We start from the raw sequence: 14444 nt of genomic DNA on the forward strand, positions 1-14444 counted from the left end.
GCTTCCCTTGGTTGATATGGGATGGTCAAATAAGAGTTCTTGAGTGGGGAGCTAACGAGCAGGTCCACAGCATGTCTCTAAAGCATAACTTTTTTATTATTTTTTTTTCTTTTCCAAAATTTTATTTAAATTCTAGTCAGTTAACATAGAGTGTGACATTGATTTCAGGAGTAGTGATTCCTCACTTACATATAACACCCAGCCCTAGAGCACATCTTTAAAATAAAACCCAAAGCAACAAAGTGGTCGTCTTTTATGAATTGGCACAGGCCTGAGTCCTAGTCAGAGATGCTGGGCATACAAACAATAGGCATTTGATAGGCACTTGTTAGTTGGTCCCGAGGTAAAAATATGATTCAAGTGACAAGTTTCAGAAGCTCTAGCCAGGGAGACAGTTTTGGGCAGAAGGAAAGACTCAGTGTAGCACTAATTTATAAACAAACACAAGCAGAAGCTGTCATGTCTAGGCCAGCCACAGCAATAAGGGTAGACAGTGACCAACAGATTGATTTCATAGTCAAAGGTATAAAGTTTCACAGAGCTATAGCAGGGTTGCCAGATTCAGCAAATGAAAATACAGGATGCCCAGTTAAATTTGAATGGCAGATAAACGACTGATCAAAGTACTTTTTTAGGGTAAGTATTCCCAAATACTGTATAAGACAGATTTATGCAAAAGAAATTATTCATTGTTTCTCTGACATTCAAATTTAACTGAATGCCCTGTATTTAATCTGGCGATCTTCCTCTAGAGAGTAGAAACACAGTGAATCTCAGATGACCTTACTCCATTTAGGTTTCCAAAACACTGTCCACAGAAATGCATATGGACCTCAGATATGGATAACGAAGAATCTACTTTCTTAAGAGTAATCAACAAAATGTTGATCAGAGTTGCCTCCTCCTAGGCCACAGTGAAGGGAAGGACAAAAGAATAACACAATTAGGATGGGGTTTCTCAACCTTAGCACTATTAACATTTGGAGTCAAATAATTCATTGGCGGGGCCGTCCTGTGCATTGTAGGGTGTTCATTTTAGCAGCATCCCTGGCTTCCACCCGCTAGATGCCAGTAGCATACTCTACCCCGCCCCACCCCACCCTGAGTTATGACAATCAAAAATGTTTCCAGATATTGCCAAATGTCCCCTGGGGGCAAACTCTCCTCCAGTTGAAACCACTGAATTAGAAGAAATGGTCAAATAAACAGAAAGTGTCATATCCATTAACCAGTGGTCACATAACAAAAGATTCTTCTCAAGGGAAAAATTCTCAGCTTGCCCTGGATGCCCTCAAGCCCGTAATAAGGATGAGAGGCCTAGTGATTTCAGCTAAGACAATCAAAAACCCCTCATCTGCCACAAGTGCTAGAGAAGAATCTTTGGTGAGCCAAGCCAATGAAGCTCTGCATGGCAGTGCGCACATCACAGCAAGCAGGGCGTCGTACACAGCCTTTGAAGACGTTCCTTTTAAGTTAACCTCCCTTCCAACTAAACTTTTTCCAAATCTCTTCCTGCCATTTGGAAGTTGAGTGATTCTCAGCTGAAAAGGCCTGTATATACGAGGTGCAGATGGCGGCAGTTACGGCCCTCACCAGATGCTGCAGTCTCTAATTTGATTGAAAGGATATAATTAGACAACAGAAACACTTTAATGAAAGAGCAAAACATGGAGGGAGGGAAGGATTGAAGGCCCTTAACTGATGCCAAAACACCCACCAGTAATAGAGGCTTTGAGTCTGGGGAAAGGGAAGGGGAAAGCCCCTTAAAAGGACAGTCCCCATCCTGTTTATTTCCCCATAGACATAGGAATAGGGATTTTATTATTGTAGATTTCCACTGTATTTTATGTGGGAACAATCTGATTAAAACCAGAAGAGTCTTCGGAAGAACATCAAAGAAAAACAAATATGGCTTCTGTGGTCATTATTAAAAATATTTTTACCAGCCCAATAATCATCTTTGAAGATGAATTTTTATAGATTGAACAGCAGCAAGTAATTTACATACTGTGATGGCACTGGTTAAGGATCGCTACCATCGTAGAAGAGGACTGCTTGGTCGCCATGCTTTCACGCAACTTTAGGCCACCAAGGAACACGGACAGCCATTTAACCTATCTGCTTGGAAGTCATGAAGAAACCACGCAGAGTGAGCTGTACATGCTGATGCTGCAACCATTTTGGATCATCTTTAAAAGTTGCTTATGCTGTTTTTACTATTTCCTAGCTTTCAAACTTTGAGTGTGAGTATACTGCTCTGGTTCTAACCAAGAATCTAACCAAACTGAAAGAAATCCCGCCCTCAAAGTCTGAAGTTGCTAATGTGGTGTGACACTGGGGTTTGGAAGCGGCTGCAGGCTCCCCAGCCCACTAGAAGCAGGGCCCGCCCTTGTGGTAAATTGAACAATAAAAGTTTAATGCTTTGGCAACTTGCCAAGGATTAAATCAGTGGCAAGAGAAACTGGAGGCTGGGCCTAGCAGAGGAGCAGCCCCTAGAAGGTCCTGTTATAATTGAGAGGAATAAAGGCAACCTTGCATGTCAGATGGCCTAAAATCTTTTGTCTGTGAGAGATGCTTCCCAGCACCCAACTTCATTTGTCTTCAAACTTACAAGGCCAGGGTGCCTGGCTGGCTCAGTTGGTGGGGCATGCAACTCGAATCTCAAGGTTGTAAGTTCAAGCCCCACGTTGGGTGTAGAGGTTACTTAAAAATAAAATCATAAAACACACACACACACACACACCAAAAAAACTGTTCCGAGTCCAGGCTAGGGAAGGTGCTTTCCTAGAAAGAAGATTAAAAGCGGGTGGGAGAAGTAGGGAGCAGGGGATTTCCTTGGAGGAGGAGAAGCAAACTTCTATATAGTGGCTATTTTTGAGAAGTATGAACACCCTTCTGACATTTCTACAATGGCCTCTCTCCTTTCTCTTTTTAGTCGGAATCCAGGATAATGTCTCAGAGGTGAGGTCTGGGGAAGAAGCCACTGTCGTCTTGAGAAGACAATACTAAAGACCACAGAGAGAGGGAAAAACAGAGTGAACTAGGGCTGCTCGTCCTGGACTAACACATCCGGGTTCCAGCTGGACTCTCAAGGTCAAACTGAATATGGAAGGAATGTCAGTCATTGTTCTGCCCCACTCAGGGGCCCCGCACAGTGAGCCAGCCAGAAACCAACTTGCCAAGTGGCATCAGGGGGCTTGGGGAGATCTCACCTCAAAACCTCCATAGGTAGTTTTCTATGGGACACATTCATTTCCTCCTCTGTTGTCCTAATTCAGGAGGCAAAAACTTCGGCAAAAGCTACAGATCCAAACTTCCGGCCTCTCTCAAGTGTTTTGCATTAACTGTTCCACAGTACAAACACAATCAACTTGGTATGTTTGAATGCTTCACTTTGTTTTTCAAAAATGTTTTAATTAAAACAAAATAATCAGCCATGCTAAGCACATTGTTGTGTTTTAAAGGCCACTTTAAAAATGAGGACAGAACCATGAAAATAAAATTCAATTGTTTAGGAAAGTGATAGAAGTTTGTTTTCTTCTTTCTCTTCTCCTTCTTTTTTTTTTTTTTTTTTTTTTCCTGGCTGTTTTTCTGTGTCTCAGGCTGGTGCCACCTGCTGCCTGGGCTTTCCTCTGAGAAACAGATCTCTCAACCGTTTGCTCCAAGCAACATCTGCATAGTTGAACAAACATGGGCCAGTTCCAAGGCAGACACTATTTTCTGTATGTAGCACACACTGAACCATACTGAATTTCTTCTTAAGGCATTTTTTAAAGCACTATTAAAGATCCAAATGTATGTGCATGAACTTCCCCTCATGTAGCTTTTTAAAAAAATTGTGGTTAAATATACATAAAATTTACCATTTTAATCATTTCTACTGTATGTCTCTTAAAATTAGTTAATAGTAAAAGGAAAATGGTTCATGTTTTTCACCAAAATCAAGCCTCCTTTTCACCTTTCCAGACCAGTGAACACTGGAAAAAAATCAATACACATGGACCTTGAGTAGGACTTAGCAAAGTATAGCCTTGGGCCCAATCTGGCCCACTCCCTGCCTTTGTATAGCCCATGAGCTAAGAATGGTTTTTAAAATTTTAAATGATTGAAAACAATCAAAAGAACGATATTCTGGGGGCACCTGGGTGGCTCGGTTAAGCGACCGACTCTTGACTCCGGCTCAGGTCATGATCTCATGGTTTGTGAGTTCAAGCCGCGCCTGCTCGAGATTCTCTTTCCCTCTCTCTTTGTCACTCACCTGCTCCTGCACTCTCCCCACTCCCCCGCCAAAATAAATAAACAAATAACCTTTTAAAAAAATGAATAGTATTTTGTGACACATAAAAATTATATGAAATTTTCAAATTTCAGTGTCCCTAAAGTTTTATTAGAATATAGCCATGCCCATTCATTTATATTTGTCTATGGCTGCTTTTGCCCTACAAAGTCAGAGTGGAGTAATTTCAACAGAGACGGTACAGAGCCCACAAAGCCCAAATTATTTACTGCCCTCTACAAAAAATGTCTGCTGGGGCACCTGGGTGGCTCAGTTGGTTGAACATCTGACTCTTGATTTCGGCTCAGGTCAAGATCTCAGGGTTGTAGGATTGCGCCCTGCATCAGGCTCTGCACTAAGTGTGGAGCGTGCTTGGGATTCTCTCTCTCTCTCCCTCTTCCCAGCTCATGCATGCTCTTTCTCTCTCAAGAAAAAAAAAAAAAAAATGGAGCACCTGGGTGGCTCAGTCAGTTAAGCTTCCAACTTCAGCTCAGGTCATGATCTCATGGTTCACGAGTTTAAGCCCTGTGTCGGGCTCTGTGCTGACAGCTCAGAGCCTGAAGCCTGCTTCGGATTCTGTGTCTCCCTGTCTCTCTGCCCCACCCCTGCTTGTGCTCAGTCAGTCTCTCTCTCTCAAAAATAAATAAAAACATTTTTTAAAATTAAAAAAAAATGTCTGCTAACATCTGACCTAGAGCTTCAGATGGCATTAGAGGCCCCCAAATTCTAAACTAAAGATGTTACATTGCCCATCACCAAAAATCCCTAATCTGTATATTGTAAAGGTATCTAAAACAATATATTTTATCTTCATCATTTATTGCTGTTGCTTTAACTATGCTAAATAGTGATATTATCAATAATGTCTATATTAAGTACACCAACTTGTTGCTTATTAGTAGTGAGCCTAAATGGAACTTCTTTGTGCTTTCAGATTTATAAAAGGTCTCATTGCATATCTCAAACATTAATTTCTTTATTTGTATTTTTTAAGTTATTTATTTATTTTGAGAGAGAGAGAGAGAGAGAGAGAGAGAGAGAGAGAATCCCAAGCAGGCTCTGCACTGTCATCGTGGAGCCTGATATGGGGCTTGAACCCACGAACAAACCATGAGATCATGACTTGAGCTGAAATCAAGAGTTGGACATTCAACCAACTGAGCCACCCAGGCACACCGCCGCATATCTCAAACACAGAAATATCTTTGTCTAGGAGCCCAAACAAATTTTCATAGAAACACCAGAGTTCTTTGATATCAGGTCAATTTTGACAGGTTTGTGTTTCTTAAAATACTCAAAGCATAAAAATAATGAGTCGACATGAAAGCATGTTAGTCCTGTTTACTCCTATCAGCCCCTGTGTTGCATTCAGGTAAACTAACATTAATGAAGTCCCTAAGAGGGACAGGGCTCTATACTGTATGAAGCAGTCACTGTTCACTGAACTTACAGGTTCTACAGCAAGACATACTACTGGCTAACAGGATGAATGCCAGATGAGGATTTAGAGGAGAATGAGCATCATAAGGTATTCCAGCAAATGTAACCTGAGTTGAGAAGCTCTGTGGATGCACACCTGACAGCCCCCAAAGGCAGTGAAACAGCCAAGCAGGTAGTTTGCCTTAGGTGGAAGGCTGAGATAGCACAATTCTGCCCAGCCTTCTCTACTTTTCCTACCTCTAGGCTCTCCCCTGCAGGTCAGTAAATTCCAAATGGGAGCCCACTTCAGAGAGCTCATTAGCCCTAGGGCCCTGGCTACCTTCCTCCTAGAAAGGAAAGTCTAGATTCCACCATCAACTTCTGCCCTTATCAGTTGTGAAGGAAGGGAGAGAATCTCAAAGGAAGAATGGAGAGGAGAAGGGAGATCATTTGGGGTTGGTTATACACTGTAATTAGAACTAGCATTGATGGGGAATGAGCTAACTGTTTTTATAAAGTCAGCATTCAAAAATGCAAACCACCAGTAATTTAAATATTACAAAATTGTGCAGAATATAAGTATTGAAATAATTTTTTCCATCCACAAAATTTCAGAGAAAATTACAGTATCAAAAAATATAAAATGGCAAGTTTGGCATATCCTCAAGGATTTAAGAAACTAGTAGGCAGGCTTGAGACAGGATGTGATGCTGAAGACCATGTGGTATCTCCCTAAAACTGCTTCTGGAACTAAAGAGGAAAATCCTGACCAGGGCACAGAAGCCCTGGTATACCAAGATGGTAGGAAACAGAGCTGGTGAGGCTTACTGGAGCAGGAACTTGGGTCACTTCTCATAAATCATCTCACAATGGTTATTTATTTATCTCTAACTCACACTCCTAAATAAAAGCGCACCAAGGTTTCAGGTTCAAACTGCCTAAGAGCTGCTGCATTTGACCCCTCCTAGCAAAGCAAGGATGTCTGAGGAGAGGATGCCACCTTCTAACAAACATAAGCGGAGTTGAGTCACTTAACGCTTTTCAGAGCTACTACTCTGCCCTTTCCAGAAGGGGAACCAGTTTATTTCCACCCATACCTCTCTCTCCATAGAGGACATTAAATCCTGACCACACACAGATGGCAAAGTGGAACTAAGGGGTTACTAGGTTACAGTTATGTTGACATATCCTGGCTCTCGGAAAGATCCTCCTTCATTCTTCTCATACGGCAAATAGCAGAAGAGATCAAACTTCTGTAGCAGTTTTTGCAGAAGCCCCCAACAAAGCTGCCGATCACTCAGAAACCACTTCCTGAGCCTAAAGTTAACAGTACTTGGAGACCCCTTTCTATTGATCTAAAGCCAAGCTTTGCCTTTTACAGGGCTCAGCCAGACTGGAAGCTCATAGCATTCTCAGGGCAAATGAGGTGTCTAGCACTTGGTGAACTGTGAAGCACTATAAAAAGTATTATTAAAATATGTTTATTGACTGCCTTCTGTATGTGGGTGTTACCACATCAGGCAAAGGGAGTTCTCATTATCTCTCCTTTACAGATGAGGAAACTGAGGTTCTGAGAGCAGAGTCATGGCCCAAAATCACACAGTAAGTGACAATACCAAGTTCTACCACCTCCCCCCCAACCTTTTTTTTTTTTTTTTTTTTTTTTACTAATCCAAGCTGGTAGGTAAACAAAGCAACTGAGTTTTCTTTCAGCAACAAACTCCTGTCATTCCAGCAACACAGTCTGCGACTTTGGGTGGAGAACCCTTAGCCGGTTTTCCTACTCCGGCAAACCTGTAATGAACCCTTCCCGTCCCTTTCACGAATGCCCAACTCTCAACACCCAAACAACCTGCAGAGAAATGTAACCAGGCCAGACAACGCCCTCGTGCCTGCTCTTCAACTTGGAGAGAGTTCTGCGAAGGAGGGTGTGGATGGAAGCTAAGCAAAGTCCCCGCTTCCATCCTAGTCCAGGGCCCCACCTCGGGAAGCCCTGGCCTTAGCCTTGGCCTGGGAGTGGGTGTCTGTTTAAAGTGTGGGATTACCTGGGACAAGGGGCTCTGCACTGCACCCTCGGGATAAGCACCCTAAGATCTGTAGGGGAGGTTTCCCATCACCCCTTCCTTCCTCTCACCAAGCTAGGCCCGCACCTGAGTTTGGGGAAGCTCAAGCGGCCCCGGAGGTAAGGAGGGGGCGTCCCGGCTGGGTACAGCGGGTCGTCCCGAGCCTCGGACCTGCCTCTTGCAGGGCAGGCAAATCAACTCGACTCCTCGCGAGGCAGAAAGTACAGTGCTGGGCAGGCGGGCGCAGCCGGGGACCTGGCAGAGGGGCTGGGCGCCCGCTCCGCTCGCCTCCGCACCCGCTCCTGAGCCGGGAGGCACACGAGGGCTGGGGACGCGGGGGGCGTCGTCGCGGGTCTCGCGAAGGAATCCTGGCCCGGGGGTGTCGCTGAGGCCCTTGGGGAGGGGGTGTAGCGTCTCGAGGGAGGGTACGCCACTGAGAGACAGTGCGGGATCCCAGAGGTGCTGGGGCAGAGGGGGCATCCCGGCCTGAGGGGAGACGCTGAGGAACTTGAGCAGGGGGTCCCGGGTCCTCAGGCCGGGGAGACTTGCCAGCCCGGGAGGCGTCTCTGAGGAGCTTGGCGAAGGGATCCCTAGAATAGGTACTGGGGCAGACAGGGCGCCCCGGCCCGGGGGGCGTCACCGAGGGGCCTGAGGGGGAGTCTCGGGTCCTGGGGCTAGGACCGCCCCGGCCGGGGGGCGTCGCTGAGGGGCTGGGAGAAGGAGTCCCGGGAGGTGGGAGCTACGGGTTGGGCCCCCCCCAGGCGGGCCGGCCCGCGTCGCCCCTCGGGCGAGCTCGGCGCAGGGCGGGCGCCGGGGCTCGCTCACTCACCGGGTCCGGGGCCGAGGCCGGGGCTGGGCGCGGGCCGGGCCGCCAGCGTGAGCGCGGCGGCGGAGAGCAGGGCGAGGCGGGCGGCGGGCGGCGCCATGGGCCGTCAGTGCGGGGCCCCGGGGCGCGGCCCGGGGGAGAGGGGGCAGCGCGGGGAGCCGGGGGCGGCCATCGGAGCGGGACGCGGGGCTCGGGCGTGGCCCCGCCCCGGCCACCCGGCAGCCCCGCCCCGGCCCGCCCTCTCCCCAGCGCCGCCACCGCCCCGGCTGTGCGGGGCCCTCCCGGCTCTGCCGCTAGGCCCGAGGGGCGGAGCCGGCTGCGCACGCCCTCCCCTCCCGGAGCGCGCGCCGCGCCTGCCACTCACGCACCAGGCCCCGCCCACGCACCCCTTCCTCACCTGGGCCCGCCCCTGCAGGGCACTTTATTGGTCCGAGCGAAGGGCGGGGCCAGCAGGTGAAGGGCGGGGCCAGGGGCCCCGCCTCCGAGTCCCAAAGCAGGGCTTTGGCAGGGCTGAAGTGGGCCAGGCGCCCAATGAGCCTTGCTCCACCCTCACTCCGGTCGTGACCCACTCGCGGGCTCGACCGCAGCGGTAATGATCAGAATAGAAGTTTGCAAACCGTTTTTCCCTGTTTGGTTCATCGTAGTGGTTAAAAAAAAAAGGGTGCTCTAGAGTCAGTCTGTTCGGGTTCACCCTCCACATGGTCACCTGTAAGGCCTTGGGCAGGTTTAAAGGAAAAAATAGCTCTCTTACCTCAATTTCTTCATCTGTTAAATGGGGGCGTTAATAGCAAATACTCCAAGCGGTTGTTAAATGAGGCAATGCGTGGAAACTTTTACTCGCGCACAGAAGGAGCTTAATAAATATTGAGTTTCTTCCACAATCCAAGTTCTTGCAGCCACAAAAGAGGCAGCATACTGAACCCTGTTTCCGAATCCTATCGCACATCCTTTGTTAACTGGGGCAAGTTTCTTTCTCTGTCTGAGCCTCAGTCTTCCGCAAAATGGGAATAATACAAGGCTTTCGCAAGATTAGATGAGCTAGAAGAAAGTAAAGAGCCCGACACAGACAGGGTCTGGAAGTGGATGGGGCAATGATGCTTTCTTACAGACTGGGAAACGGCTCAGAGAGCTCGTGGCTTTCTTAAACTCGGCCCCCGCGTGGCAGGCTCCTTGCCTCCCCGCCCGCAAAGTCTCCCCCGGCTGCGCTCTGGGTCTGTCCCGGGCCTCTCTCCTCCCCCGCACTCCCCCAAGCAGAGATTTTCCTTCTGCTCCCGCCTAAAGCGCCGCGGTGACGCCCCGCGGGGCAGGTCCGGGCGGCGCGCCGGCCGCTTTCAAGTCCCCGGTCCCGGGCTTGCAAGTGCGGGCCTGCGCCCTGCGCGGCGGCGGGAGCGGGAGCTTCTGCCCTCGTGTGTCGACTCGCCGCGCCCAGAGCGGGGTTGGGGCGGTCCCCGCCCCGCGGGCTCCCGGGCCCGCCTTAGGTACCGAGGCCCTTGCGCCCGGTCGTCCAGTTCCAGGATCTGCCTCCCCGCAACCAGCTCCCCAGCTGTTTCCTGGACCCGGCCCCAAAGGCGCAGGTACCTCCCACGAGGCCTCTCTATCTTGGTCCCTCTCCACCCATACGACCCGGAGCCACGGCAAGAAGAATCTTGTTCACTCATTGTTTTCACTGCCTCATTCCGAGTTCAGGGATTCTCAGGGTGCCTCACTGGAGAGAGGGGACCCGCCCCCCCCCCCCCCCCCCCCACACCCAATGTCCAACTCTCCCATCCTCCACATCCCATCTGGTGCCTCCCAACTCACTCTCTCCTCTCCACCATCTTGGACCCTTTCTACCTCCAAAACCACCTCCTCCAGCAGGACCCGAGAATGCTTCACCTCTAACTGGCATCCTCAAAGGTGCAGGCAGGAGAGCACCTGGAATGAGAATGATATGAGAACATGCAGGTGAAACTATCTGCCGAAACAGACAATAAAGGTGACCCTTCCTCCACTCAACAAATATTCAGTGAGGAACACATCCAGAGCACCAACCAGACAAGCTGGTCCTAGAAATAATGTGAATTTCAGACAGCAAGAAGTATTACAGAGACAAGAAAATGATGTTGATGGAGAATGGTCTGTGGACTGTTTTAAATCGAGTGAGGGGAAATATTTTAGCAAAGCAGAACACAGTTTATGAGCTTCTTTGGAATCCCCCCCTGGTTTCTGAGGAAATAGGAAGGAGCAGACAAGAGGTTCAAAATAAGGTTTATGTGGCCAAGTCTGGGGATTTATGCCTCATGATAGTAGCTTCAGCCTGTCCTGCCATGCTACAGGAAAGCTCCCCAGGCTGAATGGGTACCAACCTTGCGTACAACCAGAATGAGCTATGTAATTTGCAGGGCCCCGTGAGAAATGAAAATGAGGGGCTCCTTGTTCAAAATGATTAAGAATTTCAAGATGGCTACAGCAGAGCATTAAATCAAGTGTGGGGCCCATCTAAGGTTGGGGACACTGTGTCCCTACCCAGGTTGCACACCCATGAGGCTGGCTTGTACAACAGAACTCAAAAATAGTGGGCCAGCCCCTGCCCCCACTGGCTGCTATGAGAAACATCCCTGTAGCCTTCCCCAGGCCTCCCTCCCCTCTTTTGTAGCTTAAAGCCCAGCACAGGTGATGGAAACAGTGCACAGAGGCTAAAAATATAGCCTACTGGGTCTAGGTCAGGGCAATTAACAGCTCAAGGTCTTTTGCTCAGTTACGTGGTCCTGGACCCTGGCAAGAAGCAGCCTGAGATATGCATTTCAATGCTCCACATGCCTCAGTCACTTAGCGGATTTATTTCATGGAAAGAGTGAGGACATTGACTGTAGCCCCTGGGCCTCCAGGAAAATGTTGCTGTCTGTCTGTTTGCCTGCTTGTGCTCTGCAGTCAAGCCCTTCAATTCCTCTGAGGGCAACAGGATTTGCCAAGAAGCTGGGAGGGCTCAGCTGGTGGCGTTTAGGTGATCCTGGTATCTTTGAAACTCTAGTTGGGATGATTTCTGCTCAAAAGACATCATGTTGTGGAGAGAGCACTGGATAAGGAGCCCGATACTAATAACAACAATAGCAAACTTTTACTGAGCACTTTGCTAAACTCTAGGCAAGGTACAGTGCTTGCTGTCACAATTCACAGAATGCTCCCAGTAGCCCTATGAGAGAGGCACCCTTACCAACCTCCTCAGAGAGGTTGAATGTCTTGTCCAAAGGTCACATAGTAGTGGAGCTGGGCTTTGAACCCAGACAGTAAGACACCAGGACTACATTCCTAATCACCTTGGTGAATTGCCTACTTGTCCTTATGGGGTTCTGGCAACAAATACTGAATGGTCCAGGGTCAGAATTACGGTGAGGCAAGTCAGGTGTTCACCTCAGGCACAAAATCTTGAGGGAGGCCAAGAAACTCAGTAATCAAGATAAATAAATATTATTTAATAAATTATAAAATATATTAAAAAGCATTTCATAAACATTATTTCAATGCAATATCTTTAAAAATATGATTGCCCCAAAAGTCATGATGAACAAAATATGAAAATTCTATTTTATTTTATTTTATTTTATTTTATTTTATTTTATTTTATTTTAAAGTTTGTTTATTTATTTATTTTAAGAGAGAGAGAGAACAGGGGAGGGGCAGAGACAGAGGGAGAGAAAGAATCTGACCAGGCTCTGTGCTGTCAGTGCAGAGCTCAATGCAGGGCTCGAACCCCAGAAACATGAGATCATGACCTGAGCCAAAATTGAGAGTCAGATGCTCAACCAACTGAACCACCCAGATGCCCCAAAATATCAAACTTTTAAACAAAAACAGGATCTTTAGTCTCCGGCTCGGCTCAACACCATACTGTTACTGATCCTGTCTCAGGTTTCTGCGTTGGAAACCTAGTGATGGGAAATTCTAGAGAAGTCGTGGTTTTACTTGCTCTGATGGGGCTAGGGAAATGAAAGAATTTGGTTTTGAAAATAGTGAATTAGAGGTGTCAGTGTGGCATCCAGGTGGCCACATCTGAGAAGTGAGTCCGGTGGGAAGGGGTGGCAGGGTGGGCAGGGCACCCTTATTTCACATACTTGGCCCATGATAGGTGCACATTCAGCACATGTGGTTTAAATCACTGTTCCTCAGGGTTTGCATCATGGTTCAGGAATCTTTTCAAATTCTCTCATCCAAAGTTTTTCTCTTCTTTCCTAAACCTTCTACATCACGAACCTCCGATATGTTCCCATATGGGTGTGGAAGTTTACTGCTTGGGTGTTAAAAGAAAAACATCTTCTGAGGAAATGAAAAACAACTAAATTCCACTAGAATTTGGGGATGGGGGATGAAGGGGGAAGGCGACAGTAATTATGAATTGGCTCAATCTCCTCTTTATTAACTGACCCTCCAGAAGGAGAATAGGAACGAAGAGAAATCAAAGAGAAGAAAGGTAGTAGTCAAGGAAAAAAGAAAGAAAAAAGATTACGGGAGCTAAAAATACAGTGAAGAGAGCTTGGCCAAGCATCGAAGAAGGGCAGATGTGTTTCCAAATAGGGGTGGTGGTTTTAGATATGTCAGAAAGGACAGTTCCAAATGATCGGTGGAAAATAAAGGCTATTTAGACTGGGCTCAGCAGAATAAGAGGGTTCACTGGAGAATCAAACTGAGGAACAGGACTTTCAGCAACATGGAAGCCCTACTGCCTCAACTCCAGGTTTTCTGGACCAAGTGTTGGCACCAACGATGGAAACTCTTGCCGTAGTTTCAGGACCCCGGACCAAATAGAGTCTTTCCATTTTGACTTTATAATTCTGAACACAGCCTTCAATGGAACAATCTCGGTGAAAGACTTGTCACTTTCCTTAGTTTATCCTCAGGTAACCACTTTCCTTGCCATCTAATGAAGCATGAGATATTCTGGACGACTCCCACAACCGGAGGGAAATGTGGCTCCTATAACTACACCACTCCTGTGAGGCAGAGGAATCTGACCAAAAAAAATTTTTTTAATGTTTATTTATTTATTTTGAGAGAGAGAGAGAGAGAGAGAGAGAGAGAGAACGTGAGCGGGGAGGGGCAGAGAGAGAAGGGGAGAGAAAATCCCAGGCAGGCTCCACCCTGTCAGTGCAGATCCAGCCACGAGACTCGAGCCCACGAACCGTGAGATCATGACCTGAGCTGAAAGCAAGAGTCAGACGCTTGGGGAACCTACGTGGCTCAGTCAGTTGAACGTCTGAGTTGGGCTCAGGTCATGATCTTGTGGTTCTTAAGTTCGAGCCCCACATGGGCAAGCCCTGCCATCTGTGCTGGCAGCTGGAGCCTGCTTTGGATTCTTTCTCCCTCTCTCTCTCCCCCTCCCCTGCTCGCACGCTGTCTCTCTCTCAAAAATAAATAAACATTAAAAAAAAAAATTTAAGAGTAGGACACTTACCCGACTGAGCCACCTCGGCGCCCCAAGAATCTGACAAATGTTTAGCGAAGGTGAATCTTGGGAAAAGAAATGTCATGATGCCCAAGTCGGATCAGAATCATTCCCCACTTCTAGAGGCTCATTGCTTGGCCTCATGAAGGACCTGAGATGAAGTTCATATCAAATGTTGGGTTATGTCACTCAGACAATGAGCAACAGGGGCTCAGGAAAGGGTCAGGTGAGTGAATGGGCCCCGATAATAATATTAATGAGAACATTATTTAATGAGTGCTTCCAATGTGCAAGGAGCCATACCAAGTGCTTCACACACTGTGTCCCATTTCATCCTCACAGTGATCCTGGGGTAGGCACTATTACTATCCCCATTTCACAGATGAGGAAGGTAAGGTTCAGAGATGTGAATTCACTTGCCCATTGAGAGGTGGATCTGGG

The 14444-nt window shown here is 47.6% G+C and overlaps 1 protein-coding gene across 2 annotated transcripts in view; it reads right to left on the minus strand.

The window, feature by feature from the left end:
• Positions 1-8859, minus strand: part of KREMEN1 (kringle containing transmembrane protein 1) — a 72901-nt gene extending 64042 nt beyond the window's left edge. Inside the window, exon 1 of one of the 2 annotated variants that reach the window (XM_060612818.3) lies at positions 8588-8859. In XM_060612818.3, the coding sequence (XP_060468801.2) occupies positions 8588-8684 (97 nt within the window). In that variant the 5' untranslated portion in view covers positions 8685-8859. The remainder of the gene's footprint in view (positions 1-8587) is intronic. The other variant, XM_060612819.3, reaches the window with a different exon arrangement.
• Between the last annotated feature and the right edge of the window lie 5585 nt (positions 8860-14444).

The sequence above is a fragment of the Panthera onca genome, chromosome D3 (assembly GCF_046562875.1).
Source record: "Panthera onca isolate mPanOnc1 chromosome D3, mPanOnc1 haplotype 2, whole genome shotgun sequence".
NCBI classification, from domain to species: domain Eukaryota; kingdom Metazoa; phylum Chordata; class Mammalia; order Carnivora; family Felidae; genus Panthera; species Panthera onca.